Raw genomic sequence first — 18,333 nt, 5'->3', positions numbered from 1 at the left:
AAAGGATCAACTTTACAACTGAATTAGTTTGTTCATCGAGTCTCAGTTTGACTCTCTAATTTGTTGCATAAGGCGTCACATAAACACTCTAAAAGAATCAAGGCTAGCAGCGAGGGTTGTCAAAAACTATCATCTCTATTTTACTGTCATCAAGATTTAAAAAAAATGAAACGAGACGGCATATTTCCTAATAAAAAACGCAAACAGTACAAGAAGAATAAAAGAAGGCTTGAAACTGAGCCTTGAGGCATCCCTCATATCAAAGGGGTAGAATAGGATACAAAAGATTTGAACCACTCCAATGACAGTCTTTTTTAATTTTATTAGTGTTCCTAAAACAGTTTTCATTATTCTACAAGTGTGGTAAAAAGAAGTTAAAAAGAAACAACGTTTGTACAAATGCTGAAAGGAATGAAATGAAGCAGGTAACCGTGTGCAAAAACAACCTTTTTTGTTCAGAAGATGCAACCTGTCATCCTATTTGACACGAGATGACATAAAGACACACCAGCTAGAAATGAGAGTTGCTCATTCCAGCGCCATTGTCCACTACAAGTGAAGCATCTTGGGAAAAGGTCTGATCAGACACAGGCTTGCTTTCAGCTCTGCCTATCCCCAGCCTCTTCTTGAAGAGCTTGTCCTCATTGTTCAGCTTTGTGCGGATCGCAGTTTTGACTTGGCTGCTGTCGACGCAAAACTTTTCCACAACGTGATCTGAAAAAAAGAACAATTTCATAAAATCATTTAAAACTAGAAAAGTCGCATTACCTGCGATAATACTAGTGTGAATCATTTTTGTTGAAAGTAGTGAATTAAGATGCTGAAGCTTTTTGCTGGTGACGCAATTTACTTTAATTGCTGAAGTGATTTGCTGAAAATTCTAAAGCTGTTTGCTAAAATTTGCTTAAAAAATGGTTAAAGAACTATAAAAGAATGCTGAAGCTGACCTAAATTTCTGAAAAACTTGTGGTAAAATTGCTTATGCCAATTTTGCAAAAATATTTAGTGTGTTGCCTAAAAATGAGCTAAACTTCAAATTAGCCTAAAACAACTTAGCAGATGACAAATTAGGCACAAAAAAGCTAGCATGTTGCTTAAATACTAGCTAAATTCTAAAATATCCAAAACTTTTCCAGTAAGCTAAATTAGTCAAAAACATTAGCCTGTTGCTTAAATAGAAGCTAAACTCTAAATTAGCCTTAAAAAAACCCATTAGATAACAAATTAGTCAAAAATATTAGCCTGTTGCTAGAATATTAGCTAAACTCCAAATTAGCTAAAAAAAAAAGGAGATGCCAAATTAGCCAAAAAAGCTAGCATGTTACTTACTGTAAATACGAGCTAAACTCCAAAATAGACTAAAATTCCTCAGTAAACTAAATAAGTCAAAAACGTTAGTCTGTAGCTAAAATAAAAGCTAAACTCTTAATTAGAGTAAAATACCTTATTAGATAACAAATTAGCCAAAAATGTTATCCTGTTGCTAAAACAGAAGCTAAACTCTAAATTAGCCTACAAAAACCCCAGTAGATAAAAAAAATAGCCAAAAACGTTAGCTTGCTGCTAAAATAAAAGCTGAACTGTAAATGAGCAAAAACCAGAGTAGACAACAAATTAGCCAAAAACGTTAGCCTGTTGCTAAAACAGAAGCTAAACTCTAAATTAGCCTACGAAAACCCCAGTAGATAAAAAAAAATAGCCAAAAACGTTAGCTTGCTGCTAAAATAAAAGCTAAACTGTAAATGAGCAAAAACTAGAGTAGACAACAAATTAGCCAAAAACGTTAGCCTGTTGCTAAAACAGAAGCTAAACTCTAAATTAGCCTTAACAAAAACCCAGTAGATAACAAATTATTCATTCATTCATTTTCCAGACCGCTTTAACCCTTTCGGGGTCGCGGGGGTGCCGGAGCCTAACCCAGCTACTGATGGGCGAAGGCGGGGTACACCCTGGACAGGTCGCCAGTCTGTCACAGGGCCTCAATCACACACACATTCACTCTCACATTCACACCTAGGGGCAATTTAGAGTCACCAATTAACCCATGAAGCATGTTTTTGGACGGTGGGAGGAAGCCGGAGTCCCCGGTGAAAACCCACACATGCACGGGGAGAACATGCAAACTCCACACAGAAAGGTCCCAGCCGGGAATCGAACCGGGGCCTTCTCGCTGTGAGGCAAGAGCGCTAACCACTGCGCCACTGTGCAGCCCTTAGATAACAAATTAGTCAAAAATATTAGCCTGTTGCTAGAATATTAGCTAAACTCCAAATTAACTAACAAAAAAAGGAGATGCCAAATTAGCCAAAAAAAAGCTAGCATGTTGCTTAAATACGAGCTAAACTCCAAAATAGACTAAAATTCCTCAGTAAACTAAATAAGTCAAAAATGTTAGCCTGTAGCTAATATAAAAGCTAAACTCTTAATTAGCCTAAAATACCCCATTAGATAACAAATTAGCCAAACATGTTATCCTGTTACTCAAATATAAGCTAAACTCTAAATTAGCCTACAAAAACCCCAGTAGATAAAAAATTAGCCAAAAACGTTAGCTTGCTGCTAAAATAAAAGCTAAACTGTAAATGAGCAAAAACCAGAGTAGACAACAAATTAGCCAAAAACGTTAGCCTGTTGCTAAAACAGAAGCTAAACTCTAAATTAGCCTTAACAAAAACCCAGTAGATAACAAATTAGTCAAAAATATTAGCCTGTTGCTAGAATATTAGCTAAACTCCAAATTAACTAACAAAAAAAGGAGATGCCAAATACGAGCTAAACTCCAAAATAGACTAAAATTCCTCAGTAAACTAAATATTTCAAAAATGTTAGCCTGTAGCTAAAATAAAAGCTAAACTCTTAATTAGCCTAAAATACCCCATTAGATAACAAATTAGCCAAAAATGTTACCCTGTTGCTAAAGTAGAAGCTAAACTCTAAATTAGTCTACAAAAACCCCAGTAGATAAAAAATTAGCCAAAAACATTAGCTTGCTGCTAAAATAAAAGCTAAACTGTAAATGAGCAAAAACCAGAGTAGACAACAAATTAGCCAAAAACGTTAGCCTGTTGCTAAAACAGAAGCTAAACTCTGAATTAGCCTAAAAAACCCGAGTAGATACCAAGTTACCTAATTGAGCTAGCATAATGCTAATATAACAGCTCAATGGTAAATTTTTTGAAATTTCTATAAAAGATGAAAACATAGCCCCTGAATATATTTAAAATATATTTTAAGGCTAATCGTATGTTGCCAAGTAGCTTACAAAGTATTTTTGTGATAAATGAAGGAAATAGTAGAATAAATAATGACTTTAAGGTACGTAAAGTAAAAACTACACTTAAACAAATCACTATTTTGCTGGGGTTAAAAAATGGAATGTGTTGGATAATGAGCTGAAAAAGTGTTTAAGTATTGTTTGTTTTAAGTTTAAATGTAAAAACAAAATGATTAATCTGTGTTGATGCTAAGATTACTAAAATCGCTGGAAGTGTGATTGAGTTTTCACTTGCCAAAAAAACGTACAGAAACGAGCAGGAAGATCCCTTTGAAAAAGAGTTTTATCTTTCTCTCCGAAGGATTTCTCTCACCTATCAGGCTTTTCAGAATCTCAGGCGGCAGTGAAGGTTTGTGGCTCTCCTCGCCCACAAAGCTGGTCTTGCGGGCCTGAAGGCAATGCGTAGCCAGAGTGGCTCGGTCAAAAAGTACCATCAGCATTGCTGAAACATACTTCTTGTAATCTGCTATTTCTGCAATGCGCTCATAGAGATTCTTTGGCACTCGAAGAGTCTCTGAGAGATACACAAACTTATGATCTTCCTGAAACATGAGAAAAGAGAACATTCAAGAGTCAAACACAACAAAGGAAATCTTTTTTTTGGAAAGATATCTTCTTTTCAACATAAGTATACACTTCATTGAACAGGTCATAACACTCACATCTGAAACATTGGGAGCTGCTCTCATCTGGGCCTCGGGTTCTGTTATAAACGTGACGGGTTCATCGGCTGTTTGTGGGGCAACTGCTGCCTCGCCCCCTTGAAGAACCTGATCCAGGGTAACCCTTAGCTCGTGTGCGGTGTGCCTCATCTGAATCATGAGGCTGTTCATCTCTTCGGAAGGAGGAAAAATGAGATAAAAGTTCAGTTACATCAGCAACGTTGACCGAAATTCTCTCCTTAGAGAAAGGAGAGAAGTTGGGCAAGGTCTATCATGCAGTGCGGTTACTGTGACCCTGCCCACCTCTATACTGTAAAAACTGCATTTTTTTTTCCAATAATACTTTATAGTTTCACACAACGTACATTTCTTTCTGCATCAGCCTTTACAATTTTAATGAATGCGCAACGTAGAAAAAAAACAAAACAAAGTTTGCCACGGTGAAATCAAAACTTTGTCATAATTACTGTGTTTTGTTCCGCAATAGAGATATAAATTCAGTAGGGCTGGGTTGATTCAATCAATTAATCGATTTGAACCAATTTAAGCATAATAGATTAATAATCGATTCATAAAAATATATATCAATGTAGCACATAAAGCTAAAGTCCGCTAGCTTGATGCTAATATTTATACGGATTTCCTATAGGACGGCTAATACTAACGCTCTGTTGACCTAAACATACATTTCTGACAGATAAATATCTTCATAAACTCACAGGCAGGAATTTTCCAAACTCTTTAAAGGGAATATTTTTTATTAAAGTAACCATTTGTGGTCTAAAACACAGTTTTTTACTCATACATTCTTCTTCTTCTGGAATAAAGTGTAATGCTTTAGCGCAGTCGCCATCTAGAGGCCAAACTGAAGGAGAAGCAGAACAATGTTTACAATGTTAATGATCTGAACATTTTTGTTAGAACTTCTCCTTTTGGGAATCTATGTAACACTGTATGATATTAATCTCATTATTTCACTAATAAATTTTACAGTATGTGAACTGAATCCGATTAATCTAAATATCTTTAAAACACAGAGTAGTTGTATTTCTAAACAAATGTGTCAAAATGAGTGAACTCAAAATTGAATATAGTGGAGAGAAAGAATTGAAACAAAGAATTGAATCGAATTGAATCGTTTCTGAAATGTGAACAAGTTTCAAAATTAAAACTACAGCTGATTGCCACTTCATTTACTAGTGGTGAAAACTCTGAAATTTATATTAGTATAATTAGCAAACTAATTACAAAGTAAAAAAAATATATTTTATGTGCAATAAAAGCACCATCACAGAATTAACTTACATTAAGTTACTCAGGCCCCGTCTCATAATGTAGCAAGAAAATGAATACACCAGAATATTCCCTTTTTTTTAAAGTAATGGTTGTAAAGTTCTTAGAAAAAGAGTATTTCTTTCTGGCATATCCAACCCTATTTCTGTAAGTGATACTTTCAGTTTCAAACAAATATAGTTGCAATACTAATTCAACTTTAGCCTGTTTTCTTTTGCAATATTCTTATGAAAGCACTTGGAGTTTATGCCAAAATATGCTTGAAAATGTAATTTTCTAGATATTTTGGAAGTATTTTTGTATTTGTATTAGAGTTTGCATTATAGTTAGCTGGGTATAGCACTGTCAAATAGGGCCCCTGTGTTCACTTCTATGGGTGAGAAATGAGCTTTTCAGTCTCTATCCTTTTGAAAGACCCTTCACACGGCTGCTTAGCTGGATCTCCCTGTGCCTTCCCGTAATGGGACACACCCAAAGGTTAAAAACAAAGTTGGTGATGGCACAGATGTTAAAGTCCCCTATAACAATTTTTTTTAATAAAAAAAAAAAATACTTTGTCAGTATGTTTTAATGATGATTATGAAGTTTTTAACCAAAATCCTACAACTTAAATGTCTTAAAAAGCCATTTTTCATGTTGATGTGAAGCCTCTGTTTCCAAAATCTCCTCTGGGGGGGCGTGGCTTCTGATTATGATAGCTGTGTCTTCACCACGGCTACATAAAAATGTCCAGTCGTATCGTTTTGAAGAATAGGAAAAAAATCGGAATCGAATCGATCCAGACTCTTATGAATCGAATCAGAATCGATACCCAATCCTATTGTTGACATCTGAATAGTAGATCCCACCTCTGAGTTCCCTTAGCTCCTTCTCTGCCAGCAGTCTGCATCTGCGCTCGTACTTCAGCTGTGCCTGGAGTTGCTCTATTTTCATCAACAGGCTGATGGTGTCTGTTCTGATGCCTGGACTGCCAGGATTTTCTTCATCAAAGTCGATACTTTCAGGCTACAAACAACAAGAACAACATGAAGTTTTCTGACATGATGCAACAGTTTCAGCTCCTAAACAGACTTTCACCTCATTCTTGAGGAGGTGCATGTGGCTGGATGGCTCTTCCTCCAGGTAGTTTTCCTCCATTGAGAAGTTGGGAAACTCATGTGCATCCGAAACACTTCCGATCTTTATCATCTTCACCTGTGGGTGTGTGGGACTGGATGTGAAGTTTCTCTTTGGTGGCATGGCACTGAGGGGAAAATCTGCAAACAAAAAAAGTTATTTTTCTGTTATTTCAGCCAACATTCTGTCCAAATATATATATTTTTAGGTAATTCTACTAATTATTTCTGCATTTTTTTTACTAATTGAAAATACATCTTAAGTGGATCACATATAACCATTTAAAGCCCGTTCTCACCCATCACTCCGAACCTCCAGCTGTTGAGGGCAACAATGAATCAAACGGTTCAAATCAGATGTAAAGTCGAACCTCCTCACCTGACCGATCCGTTTTCTTCCCAGAAAACCCCCGTAAACGCCTCCACTCAGGACAAATGCAGGACAAAAGGCAGTGCAGTACACAAAATACTGCGTAGTAAAGGAAGTAGTAGTACTACCGCAGTATTACAGTACAACGGTCCTGATGGGGGGTTTTAGAAATTCGTGTGGAGCGACCGCATTACTTTCCGGTTAAATATATGTAAAATGCTGATCTTTTAAATGTGTGTTAAAGAATAAAGTTTTTGTAGCTTTTTGACCGGCGTTTTTTTATTGCGTGTATTTTAAAAGTACGTCCGGAACAAAGTTGCTGAAACGTATTCCCTGAGGGAAGTATTTCCCTTCAGTACAGTTTCCTGCCGCGCGTTAACCAATGAAAATCCTAGAAATTCTTAGGAGGCGGGGTATGTCATGACAGACATTAAATCTAGCCAATCAGAAAGCAGTTTAGATTTTCCAGCTCTGCATGCTGTCTACCCACATGGGTTCAATGTTGACTTGATGCTACGGAGTAAAAACAGCCATAGCAGTTATTTATTTAGATAAAGCTGCTCGTAACGCACCAGTATGTCTTCTTCATTCTTTATAAAGTCAAACGTTGCCTCCCAGTCGGCAAAAAAGGGGAAAAATACAGCAGGACTCAAACGAAAGGCAAGTAAACCACTAGCAACCCAAGCTAGCTCGGTTGATGTCGATAACGGGAGAGTTACTTTTCTTTTTTAAGTATGACGTCCTTAAAAATGTCTCGTTTGTCTTTTGTTTTAGGTTGGTGGTGGTGCAGATGGGAAGAATAAATTACGAGCAAAGAAACCGAGCAACAAACACAACGAGGAGATTTCCAGCGAGTCTGAAACAGAAGGGTGCGTTCACGGCCACCCGTAAAGATAAACATCCGTTTAAGCAGACGAATAAAAGCAAATATATTCGTAGATGTATTGTGATTTCTCTTTAAAAATGTAATAATGAAAATGTAACTCTGTTATACTGAACAACAATAATGTATTCTGTCTGACATGGTCTCCTGTAGCATTTATCATTCATTTTCTTTTATTTATTTTAGCCCCCCAGTATCAAAGAAGAGGCAACCCAAACAAGATGTTGGTTATGACGAAACTCCCCAGGAGAAGAAGCTCAGATTAGCCAAACTTTACCTGGAACAGCTAAAGGATGAGGGTAAAGTTGGACACAGCTTTGACGTCGTTCGGACACGCTGAGTAAAAGGTTAAACGCCGTTTTTCCTTCTCAGAGGAAAAGAAAGCAGAAGATGAACCCTTGGAGACGGAGCTGATCGCTGGAAGACTTCAAGAAGAAGTGGTAAGATTCATCTTCCTTTTAACTGATTGAAAACAGTTGTATTTTCATTTTTAAAAAAATATTAACTAAGCTTTTGACTCATTTTTTTCTCATTTGCTTAAATGTTTTCCTCAAAGCTTGAACAGCAGGGAAAACTCCAACGGTTTATTGCCAAAGAGGTAAGAATTTCTCAATTTAATGACCCACTTTGATGGAGAAATGTGTTTTTAACATGATGGAGGAAGTAAATGAAGCTTAAAATTGCATTTCTGAGTATCTCTGTATTAAAATTTGGTATAAATCAGGAGCAGACGCTAAAAAACACTGTTTGAAAAAGCTCCCCGCTCAGCTCCACTCTGATGCATCCGCTTATAGACGAATAGAAACGCTGAAATTACCTGTTGATAATTGAATGAACTTGTTCTGTTTTTACAGCTCATCGCTCCAGATCCAACAGACATCCGGGTGTTAAGAGGACACAAGCTTCCCATTACTTGCCTGGTCTTAACCCCTGATGACAAGTTCATCTTTTCTGCTGCCAAAGACTGCTCCATCATCAAATGTTTGTATACGCACTCAAATAGAGGTGGAACGGATCACAAAACTCACGGTTCGGATCATTTACAGATTAGTAAAAAGTGAAAAAAATATAACGACAGGAAAAAAAACAAGAGCCTAAAATTACATTTTTGAAAAGCTTATAAACATATATTTGAGAAAACATTTATAAACATGTAGTTTCATGGTTACATTTACATGTTTGGAGACCAAATCTACAAAAACTGAGAAAATAATGCTGAATATGCAACCCCCCATGTCTAAATTAAGTCTTAAATTAAAAATTAAACTTTAATTATTTTTGTATTAATTGTAGTATTAGTAGGAACATTTAAATATTTCAAATAATTATTATTATCCGTAGTACATGTGCAGGTGAGCCGCTGCCACGGCTGCTTTTCCTGGTGTTTTTTGGCCCTTTTGGCTTGCCGTACCACCGACGACACGTCCCTGTTGCAGGAGAAACGGCTGCAGGACAGCTGCTGCTCCTCACAGGGAGATCTGAGACGTGCACGGATGCTTTTAATCAGCTCTTTAAAATAAATAAACCCGATCGAAAAAAGTTTTTAAAGGAAGCTCCGCCCACAGTTTAACAGATTTTTGGATAAACTGTCGAGAAGCATGTTTCAAACAAAGATCCGTTGCACCTCTATACACAAATAACGTCTTTTATCAAACTTAATTACTTTTATTTTAATAAAAATGCTTATTTTGTGTGTTAGGGGATATTGCTAGTGGCAAGAAGGTGCACAAAATACCAGGTGGCAGGAAGGGGACGGAGGAACGCCACGTCGGACATACTGCTCACATTCTGTGTATGGCCGTTTCATCTGATGGGAAATACCTGGTGAGACGTCTTGACTCCTCCTCTTCCATGTTTATGGGAGACGGCGTCACCAGAGAGTTGTAAAAATATAGTTTCTCGTCTTCTTAGGCCTCTGGAGACATGAACAAACTCATCATGATTTGGGAGGGAGACACTTGTAAACATCTGTATAAATTTACAGGACATAAAGCTCCCGTGTCGGTACGTCTCACTCTGTTCATTCAGGTTCCTCCCTTTCAAAGTTCAGCTGATTTGTAGCTTTTGTCTCCTTTCAGGGTCTGTCATTCAGGAAGGGAACTCACGATTTGTACAGTGCTTCTCACGATCGCTCAGTCAAAGTGTGGAACGTGGATGAGAACGCTTATGTAGAAACCCTGTGAGTGTCTATTTAAACCAAACAATACCATTTTTACTGAGGTTTATATTTTTACGCATGCTGTGTGTTTGTGGGAAGGAGGACAAGTTACATTTATATCAACTTTTGTAAATCTAAACTATAATCAATTTAATAAAATATTGTATTAAAGTACATATATATCAGCAAACAAGAAGAAATGACAACTCAAGAATGAGAATCTGTTGCTTAAAAAACCTGACAGTCATTAGAATGTTATTTTTTTGGCTTTTAGTTGAACCAGAGGATGAATCTGTGCATGTTCATGCTGAGGGGAATTCTGGAAATGAAACCTTATAGAATTAACTTAAACATCAAAGATGTTTTGTGGGAGAATATTGATTAAAAATGAATAATAGTGGGTTGTTAAACTGTTTCTGTTACTTTTTGTGGTGCAGATAAGGTAAAGTAAAAATACTTTTTTACATGGTTTGAATTATGTTGAATGTTGACCAGTGTTGAAGAAAAACATGTAATTGTCCTTTAATAGAATTGATCAGAAATAAATCTTGGAGTTACAAATGTTTGTATTGCTATTATTCTGTTGCAGTTTTTCCCCTGATGTTTTACTTGAACTTGTTTTTATGAATTCTGTGTAGTTTTGGTCATCAGGACGCCATCACCGGACTGGACTGTTTGAGCCGTGAGCGTTGTGTGACGGCTGGGGGGCGGGACGGCACCGTCAGAGTGTGGAAGATAGCAGAGGAGTCTCAGCTGGTGTTTCACGGACACGAGTGAGTTTCCTAAAGTTCTCCGTCAATATTTTCTGTCAGTCAGTTCAAAAAGGGAGCAAAGAATCATTATACAAAGATTTAAATATTTCAACTTTTTTTTAGTGAAGCATCAAAGCCTCCTGGGATTCCAGTACATCCATGCAGTGACCCAGTCTGATCACTGTGATGTTAATTCATGCAGAGGACTAAACATAAAAAATAACGTTTTACAAGACTAATAATTCTGCTAAAACCACATTTTTTAAATTGATCTGATAGAATATTGCACTTTTATGAGACACACAATTTTAGGTTTATATTATCTTATAAGTCATCAAAATTACAAGAAATAAAGGTTTTAAATATTTAAGTCCATGTGGATCATTTAGCAAAAAAAAAAATGAGTTTCTTCTTTTTGAATTGACAGAATATTGGAACTTTTTTGTATTTAAAAAAAAAAAAAAATAAATAAAAAACTATATAGTTGAGTTGTTGCTTCTGTTACGCCTCTTTCCAGCACCACTCCTGAAAGAAATCAACAGAGATGGACACAAAGATCCACAAAAACACAGAGGTCCCACTCTGATAAAAATAAAAAACACAAGATAAAAAGAAAACAAAAACTGCTGTAACACTGCAGATTGTCCGCTGTAGAGCAGGGGTACCCCAACTACGGCCCGTGGGCCGGATCCGGCCATCCTCCACCTAAACAGTTTGGGCTAAATTAGACATTTTTCCAGTTTTTTATTTAGTCAATATTTCAGCTACATGCTAGCTGTTCTGGCTAATTTAGGCTTTTTACAGATTTTAGGTTAATTTGGAGTTTACCTAACATTTTAGCTTTGTGCTAGCTGTTTTGGCTAAATTAGATATTTTTCCAGTTTTCTTTTTAGCTAATTTGGCATTTAGCTAATTTCAGCTACATGCTAGCTGTTTTGGCTAATTTAGATATTTTTCCAGTTTTTTTTTAGCTAATTTGGCATTTAGCTAATTTCAGCTACATGCTAGCTGTTTTGGCTAATTTAGAATTTTTTCCATTTTTTTTAGCTAATTTGGCATTTAGCTCATTTTAGCTACATGCTAGCTGTTTTGGCTAATTTAGATATTTTTCCATTTTTTTTTTAGCTAATTTGGCATTTAGCTAATTTCAGCTACATGCTAGCTGTTTTGGTTAATTTAGATATTTTTCCAGTTTTTTTTAGTTAATTTGGCATTTAGCTAATTTCAGCTACATGCTAGCTGTTTTGGCTAATTTAGATATTTTTCCAGTTTTTTTTTAGCTAATTTCAGCCACATGCTAGCTGTTTTGGCTAAATTAGATATTTTTCCATTTTTTTTAGCTAATTTGGCATTTAGCTAATTTCAGCTACATGCTAGCTGTTTTGGCTGAATGAGATATTTTTCCATTTTTTTTTAGCTAATTTGGCATCTAGCTAATTTCAGCTACATGCTAGCTGTTTTGGCTAAATTATATATTTTTCAGTTTTTTTTTTGGCTAATTTGGCATTTAGCTAATTTCAGCTACATGCTAGCTGTTTTGGCTAATTTAGAATTTTTTTTTTGAGTTTTCTCGGCTAATTTGGCACCTTGCTAATATTTTAGCTAGCTATCAGCTTTAGTATTTTTAGCTATCAATTCAAGCATCTTTAGCTATTAATCCATCGAAGGTAATGCTATATTTTTAGTTTTTTTTTTTTAAAATAGTATTTTTTCTGTGAGGATTACAGAAATGAATTATTTAAATTTTGGCTATGTCTGGCTTTCTTGAAAACCATAAATCTTTAAGTTTAGGCTGTGATTGTTACACTTTTTCTGTTAGCTTACAAACTGATCCCAGCCCCCATCTGTTATGTGGCCCTCAAAAGAAAACGTTTGGGGACCCCTGCTGTAGAGGACAGCTGCCTAAATTCAACCGTTTTCAAATTGTTGCATTTGGTGTTGAATTCTTACAGGGATGAACCAGTTGTGAAGTTTCTTTTTCTCTCCACTGATGTATAAACAAGCTTGAGTGGGAGTCAAACATCAGCTGTGAGAGAAAGAACCATAAAGACAAAAATACAGAATCTCTCTAGAGTGTTGATGAAGACGTTTGACTGATTTAGGAGTTTCAATCTCACAATGGTTAATATTAAACATAATAAAAATTGGTTAAATTTTGGAGATTTTAAAAAGTGATGCTGAGGATATCAATCCTTAAATAGAATCCTCAGTGTTTTAAAGATTCACACGTTTGTGTCAAAGTTCTGCTTTATAGAAAATCCTCCGTATTTATACTTGAGCTCACAATATATTTTTCCCTGTGACCCATTTCTTCTTCAGAGGGTCGATCGACTGCATCCAGCTGATAAACGAGGAGCACATGATAACGGGAGCAGACGACGGGTACGAGCCGCTCTTCACGTTCATTTATTTATCTGTTTGCGCTAACAGTCTGTTTTATGTTCCGCAGCTCTGTGTCTCTTTGGAGCGTCAACAAGAAGAAGCCTCTCAGCACCGTGAAGCAGGCTCACGGTTGTCATGGCGACGCGGGGCTGGAGCAGCCGCACTGGGTGTCCTCTGTAGCGGCCCTTCAGAACTCGGATACTGTTGCCTCAGGTGCCTCTGGCTGTGAGAGTCGTCCTTATGGTTACTTGCAGGGTGCAGCCGTTACTCCATTAGGCTGTCACATTTGAAAACACCTTTATTGGTGGAGTTGATTTTTTTTATTATTTTTTTATTTCATTTGCTCGTCTTCTGCGCAGGTTCTCACAACTCACTGGTGAACGTGTGGAAATGCGGCCAGCATTATCGTGGGCTAGAGCTTTTGTTTAGCGTGGCGGTGGTAAGTATTTACTCTGTAGAATGAAGCCATTTTTTATAAATTCATTAATTTAATTTTTATTTATTTATTTTTTTACAGCCTGGTTTTGTCAACAGTCTAAAGTTTTCCAGCTCTGGTCATTTTCTGGTGGCGGGAGTTGGGCAGGAGCACAGGTATCAAACTAAAGGGCATGTTTCCATGGAAACCACAGACTCTCTGATGATTTTTATTGTTAAGTACACGCAACTTCCTCTAGATGGCAGGCTTTTACCATCCGGAGATTTCAAAAAGGGAGACTGAAAACTTTCATTAAACGTGGATCAGAGAAAGAAGAAATAAATTAAAAGACAAGTTCAGATTGTAACTCGGTTTTTAACTTTAACCTAATGCAGACTCACCGTGCAGAATAAAAGATCCCTTAATCATAAGAGATACAACATAAAACGAGCAAAAACCACATCAGAATGTCTAAAATAGTGTTGAAAAACACATTCTCGCTGGTTTGTTATTTTCTGTGAAATAAAAGCCGATTTAGTGTGTGAACTCACTGAAGTGATGAGAAAACTCTTTAATAAACAGTTTATTTCATTTAGAGCACAAAAACAAAATAAAAACTTACAAAGTAATCTGTGAAAAATATGATTTTACAATCCTTAAAATACTGTTAGCAAACATACTTCTTACAAATTAGCTCAAGTTTCCTAAGAAAAAGCTGCATTGTTTATTACTTTTGGATTATTTAATCTGATTTTAATGTAGCTTAAAATGTGTTTTCATCTAATTTTGGTGACTAATTGTTCCAAAATATCATATTTTGTTAAATTTGATCTAATTGAATAAAATGTTTTCTTGTTTTCTTTGTGATCACTTACCGTGTTGTTCGTTTGTGTTTCTATGTGCAGGTTGGGTCGATGGTGGAGACTAAAGGAAGCCAAAAACGGAATCTTCATAATTCCTCTGAAAAGAAAACCAAATTCAGAGGAACCCAACTCAACCCAATAATGAAGAGTTTTGTATTTTAGGTTTAAAAGATGTACTTTTTATTTCAAATCTTCAACAGTTTATTTGAGACTCTGTACTTTTTATTTTCTAAATAAACAAATGCAACATCTATTGTCTCCTTTATTTAATGAGTTTTTACATCAAAACAGCTCTTTGGAGTAAAGAATTTCCAAATTAGTCTGAATGGAATTTGTTTTTTTAATACAAAAAAACGTATTTACACAAAGTCCAAGAAAGCACACAATGAAATACCAGTCGACACAAACAGAATTCTTTTATAGGTTCTAGCGTCACCGTTCACTGAGGTTAGTCAGATGTTTCAATTATTAAGGGCTACATTTATCACAACTTTAATGTCTAAAACATTGGATATATTCACACCACTGTTAAGACAAGAAAACTTTTTTTTTTTTTTGTAAATTACACTATTGCTTCACAACCACTCATTTAACGAGACTCTTGGAGGACAAGGCACAGTGCATGGAATCACATCTATCTGTAAACCAAGGAGATCACAGCGTTTAAAATCTATACAAAAAGGCTTTACAGTTACTGTTTGACATGGAAACAAAGTTAACTTCCACAGTCCAATGTGCTGCTGCTGCTGCTGCGGCGGCGGTGCGGTCCGACCCGGCAGTCATCTCTGCAGCCTCGCCGATGAAAGAATGCGCCTGTGCTCGGACCAGGAACTCCGATATTTTACAAAGACGACGTCGTGGAGTCGACCACTTCGCGCCCGTTACAGACAGCTGGTACATAGTTGGAGGCAGATCCTATGGGGAGAAGAGAGCAGCGGCGTTAGCCAAATGAGTTTTATTTACTGATGAGCCATGAGAGTGTGAACCACAGATAAAAGCTTGCCAAACAGGAAAAGGACGTGTGGGACTGACGTACTGTGGAACTGAAGGAGTGACTTTAAAAACCACTTCTGATGATTTGTTTTTAATTCTTAAATGTTGGATAGAAAACAAAATGATTCACTGCTGCGAACGTATTCATCTGTCTGAAGAGTCCAGCTGAAGCAGTGAGATAACCAATCCATCACGAGATTTGGAAAGTTTTAAAAACAAATTTGATGCTTTGAAACTAGCTAAATTGAAAAAGGAGATTCTTTATAGTCTGTTTGGACATTTAAAATAGTTTATTAATGTAATATATACTTGTAAAAAAAAAAGAAAAACATTAAGTACAATAAAAATAATGTTAAAAGTCAGCAAAAGGAAATAATAGCCAATCATGGGGCTCAAACTTCCTGCATGAGAGAAAGTTAAAGTTCAAGCATCATAGCCAGTAGAGCATGAGAGACAACTGGAGCTCCTAAAGTGTTTTAGCCATTTTATTCAAGCATAAGGATGTTTTTGATGTCTGTATGTGACATAATAAGATGGCGTTTGAACAGCGTTTTGGACACGGTTTCTCCGTGATGAAACTCTGCTTCTTACACCTGCCTTGGGACAATTTCAGACTATGATAGTACTGACAATACAGCCATTTTCTGACCGTAATTAGAGGCAGTTTCAGAGACAGTAAAAGTACTGGGACTGAAGTTACCACCCTCATCGATTTTGATTGGTCCTTCGTGTTAGCCCTGCCCTAATGCGCCACAATTGGGCCAAAACTTTTGAAGCTAAAATTTTCAGATTCTAAAATGAAAAAATAAAAGAGTTGAAAGAGGGAAAAAGAGATTATAAACAAAAAAGTTTTGAGTTTGAGTTTTGAAACCTAAAAAAATGGAACATCCCAGCCAGCAAGGCCAGGTGGGCCCCCTATGGTTTTAAAGTGGGCAGAAAATGTGGGCCGAATGAGTTTGTCCACATTGGCTTAGGTGGGGACTCAGTGGGTCCGGTTTCTACGCTAGCCAGCCCCCCAGAGGACAACAGAGCTCGCTAGATCAATAAACTGGAGCTCACTGGCTCGCTTTAGCAAAGCACACTAGCTTGATAGAGCAGAGCTCGCTACAACGGAGCTCGCTACAGCGGAACATGCTAGCTTGCTACAGTGGACTCCGCTAGCTCACTACTATATGGAGCCCACTTGGCCTTTACTGGCTGGGATTTGAAGCTGGAAATAATCGTTTATTTTAGAATACCAAAAAGTTTCAGACTTTTTTTTTCACCCAACACCGCTATTTTTTTTAAGTTTTATTTGGGTTTCAAATAATATTGGCCCCAATTTCGCTCTATATTAAGTGATTATTTGTGGGTTTTTTTATGAGAAAGTAAAAGTAAGTAAGTAACCTTCATTTGTATAGCACTTTTCACAGTGTCACAAAGTGCATTCCAGAGTAAAGCAACAACAATACAATACTAAAACAAATAAGTAAATAAAGCAGAGTAAAAGATTAGAGTGAAATTAATTAAAAGCTCTTTTAAAAAGGAGCGTCTTCAACTGTTTTTTAAAAGACTCAACTGAATTGGCTGGCAGTAAAAGCTCTTTCAATCTTGTAAATAAACTGCTCAAACACCATTTTACAAAATATATTTAATTAGATGTGCTGCGATGACAAAAGGAAATGTAATTTGTGAATATTAAAATAGTTGCCACAAATCTTCTAATTAAACCATTCCGTCTTTACGTGCTACTTTACATTGAGAGATCACGCTAATGAATAGTCCTGGGCGATATGGAAAAAAAATTCTACATCACGATATAAATTTTATATGAAAATATCGATATATATCACGATATACCAAAAACAAGTATATTTTCAGTTATTCTCTGAAAAAAAATTGAGAAAAATATTTACTTTTCTCTGACTTTGTTTTTACAAGTAACTTGTAACTACATTCACACAAATAAGAAACATTTTAAGGGCATAACAGTTTCTTAGTAGGAAAATACACTTTAGCACAAAAGTTAAGCAATAAAAACAAACAAATAAAAAAGATAGAAGAGAAATGGCATGATGGACACTTTTATATCGCCTGCACGATATGTATGGTCATATACCCAGCACTACTTATGACAACAGAGTGACAACACACAGGAGAAGCTTTAATATTTCAAAAGAAATGTAAGGGATCCAATACAGGTAGTTATAGAAAGGAGGAGAACGTTTGTGTGTGAATGAGAGGAACTCAAGTGGAATGGTGAGGTTACAGCGAGCAGAAGTGAAGGATTTGAAGGACTTGGAGTGAACAGTCCAGAACAAGTGTGGAAAAAAGGTGAAGAGGTGGAGGAAGGATACAGGTGTGATGTGTGACTAAAGAGTGTCATCAAGAATGAAAGGAGACTGTGTTGGTTCAGAAACGAGAGGTAGCAGAGATGAAGATGCTGACGTTCTCTTTGGGAGTGATGAAGATAGAAAGGATCACTGATGATGTTGGTGAAAAGATGCTGAGGTTGGAAAGACCAAAGAGGAGGTGCATGGATGGAGAGGAGGAGGACAGTGGACGGAGGAGGAGGATGCAGAGGAGAGGATGAGATGGAGGCGGATGATTCGCTGTGTGGACCCCTAAAGGAGCAGCCGAAGACAATGATTCATTATTATTCACCGTTTGGTCTTTTATGATGACATTTTTAGTGGTTGAGGAGATCATCTATTTCCAAAGTAATTGTGTATTCTTTTTTTTTCCCTCTGGCTTGTTATAAAATCTTTAACCCTTTAACAGTGTTTATGTTCTTTGATTTACTGTAATTTTCTAAGTGTGAACAGGATCAACGTAATTCCAACAGATTCTAAAGGATTAAAAACTGAGAAACACACAGATCAACGTAGTGGGCCGACTGTGCGCGGGGGAAGGACGGGGTTTTAGGTGTCTAAAAAAACAATCAACGACTACGAGAAAGAGGCAGAGAGCGGTTAGTGACGAGTCTAGATGGAAAATGTCAACTTAATTGTAAAAACTGTAAATAAGAACAGAGAAACAGAGGCGCCTGTCGCGAAAAAATGCATGTCTGATGTGAACTGAAGGATGAAGTGGATACCGCGTAGACTCCACGCGCACACCACTCCGCCGCACTACCGCATCCGGTGTGAACCCGGCGTGAGGCTTTGACCGTTTAACACTGGAGGTCCAGTGTT

At 36.7% G+C, this 18,333-nt stretch overlaps 3 protein-coding genes across 5 annotated transcripts in view; 1 reads left to right on the top strand and 2 right to left on the bottom strand.

Moving 5' to 3' along the window:
* Positions 1 to 302: 302 nt before the first annotated feature.
* On the bottom strand, positions 303 to 7,013 carry LOC112144980. Of its 2 annotated transcripts, none has more exons than XM_024269918.2 (6): positions 6,644 to 7,013; positions 6,307 to 6,485; positions 6,078 to 6,234; positions 3,937 to 4,109; positions 3,588 to 3,816; positions 303 to 714 (listed from the first exon to the last, which is right to left on the bottom strand). In XM_024269918.2, exons 1-6 carry the CDS (start codon positions 6,645 to 6,647, stop codon positions 512 to 514), a joined length of 945 nt encoding a protein of 314 aa, XP_024125686.1. In that variant the 5' UTR covers positions 6,648 to 7,013; the 3' UTR covers positions 303 to 511. The 2 variants fall into 2 exon arrangements, with proteins under 2 accessions (XP_024125686.1, XP_024125687.1); XM_024269919.2 differs by having other exon boundaries at positions 6,724 to 7,013.
* A 142-nt stretch (positions 7,014 to 7,155) lies between these two features.
* On the top strand, positions 7,156 to 14,418 carry rrp9 (ribosomal RNA processing 9, U3 small nucleolar RNA binding protein). Of its 2 annotated transcripts, none has more exons than XM_024269917.1 (15): positions 7,156 to 7,374; positions 7,489 to 7,583; positions 7,784 to 7,896; positions 7,970 to 8,037; positions 8,154 to 8,195; positions 8,452 to 8,578; positions 9,297 to 9,421; positions 9,509 to 9,601; positions 9,676 to 9,776; positions 10,394 to 10,528; positions 12,827 to 12,889; positions 12,957 to 13,102; positions 13,249 to 13,328; positions 13,407 to 13,480; positions 14,210 to 14,418. In XM_024269917.1, the coding sequence occupies exons 1-15, from the start codon at positions 7,291 to 7,293 to the stop codon at positions 14,307 to 14,309; spliced, it is 1,446 nt and encodes a 481-aa protein (XP_024125685.1). In that variant the 5' UTR covers positions 7,156 to 7,290; the 3' UTR covers positions 14,310 to 14,418. The 2 variants fall into 2 exon arrangements, with proteins under 2 accessions (XP_024125685.1, XP_024125683.1); XM_024269915.1 differs by having other exon boundaries at positions 12,957 to 13,114.
* A 35-nt stretch (positions 14,419 to 14,453) lies between these two features.
* The window catches only part of grm2b (glutamate receptor, metabotropic 2b), a 49,635-nt gene continuing 45,755 nt past the window's right edge, over positions 14,454 to 18,333 (bottom strand). Inside the window, exon 6 of the mRNA XM_024269914.2 lies at positions 14,454 to 15,082. Within this exon, the coding sequence (XP_024125682.1) occupies positions 15,009 to 15,082 (74 nt within the window). The 3' untranslated portion in view covers positions 14,454 to 15,008. The remainder of the gene's footprint in view (positions 15,083 to 18,333) is intronic.

The sequence above is a fragment of the Oryzias melastigma genome, linkage group LG5 (assembly GCF_002922805.2).
Source record: "Oryzias melastigma strain HK-1 linkage group LG5, ASM292280v2, whole genome shotgun sequence".
NCBI lineage: Eukaryota > Metazoa > Chordata > Actinopteri > Beloniformes > Adrianichthyidae > Oryzias > Oryzias melastigma.
The sequence above is the reverse complement of the archived record's forward strand: the minus strand, read 5'-3'. Positions and strand labels throughout refer to the sequence as shown.

What these genes read in the sequence shown, in the direction of transcription:
- rrp9 (XM_024269915.1), top strand. Translation starts at nt 7,291, where the DNA reads ATGTCTTCTTCATTCTTTATAAAGTCAAACGTTGCCTCCCAGTCGGCA. An exon ending in AACGCTTATGTAGAAACCCT is followed by an intron (nt 9,777 to 10,393) that starts GTGAGTGTCTAT and finishes AATTCTGTGTAG; the next exon opens with TTTTGGTCATCAGGACGCCA. An exon ending in CTGGTGTTTCACGGACACGA is followed by an intron (nt 10,529 to 12,826) that starts GTGAGTTTCCTA and finishes TTTCTTCTTCAG; the next exon opens with AGGGTCGATCGACTGCATCC.
- LOC112144980 (XM_024269918.2), bottom strand. An exon ending in TGCACCTCCTCAAGAATGAG is followed by an intron (nt 6,235 to 6,306) that starts GTGAAAGTCTGT and finishes TGTTGTTTGTAG; the next exon opens with CCTGAAAGTATCGACTTTGA. An exon ending in GATTCTGAAAAGCCTGATAG is followed by an intron (nt 715 to 3,587) that starts GTGAGAGAAATC and finishes TCTTTTTTTCAG; the next exon opens with ATCACGTTGTGGAAAAGTTT.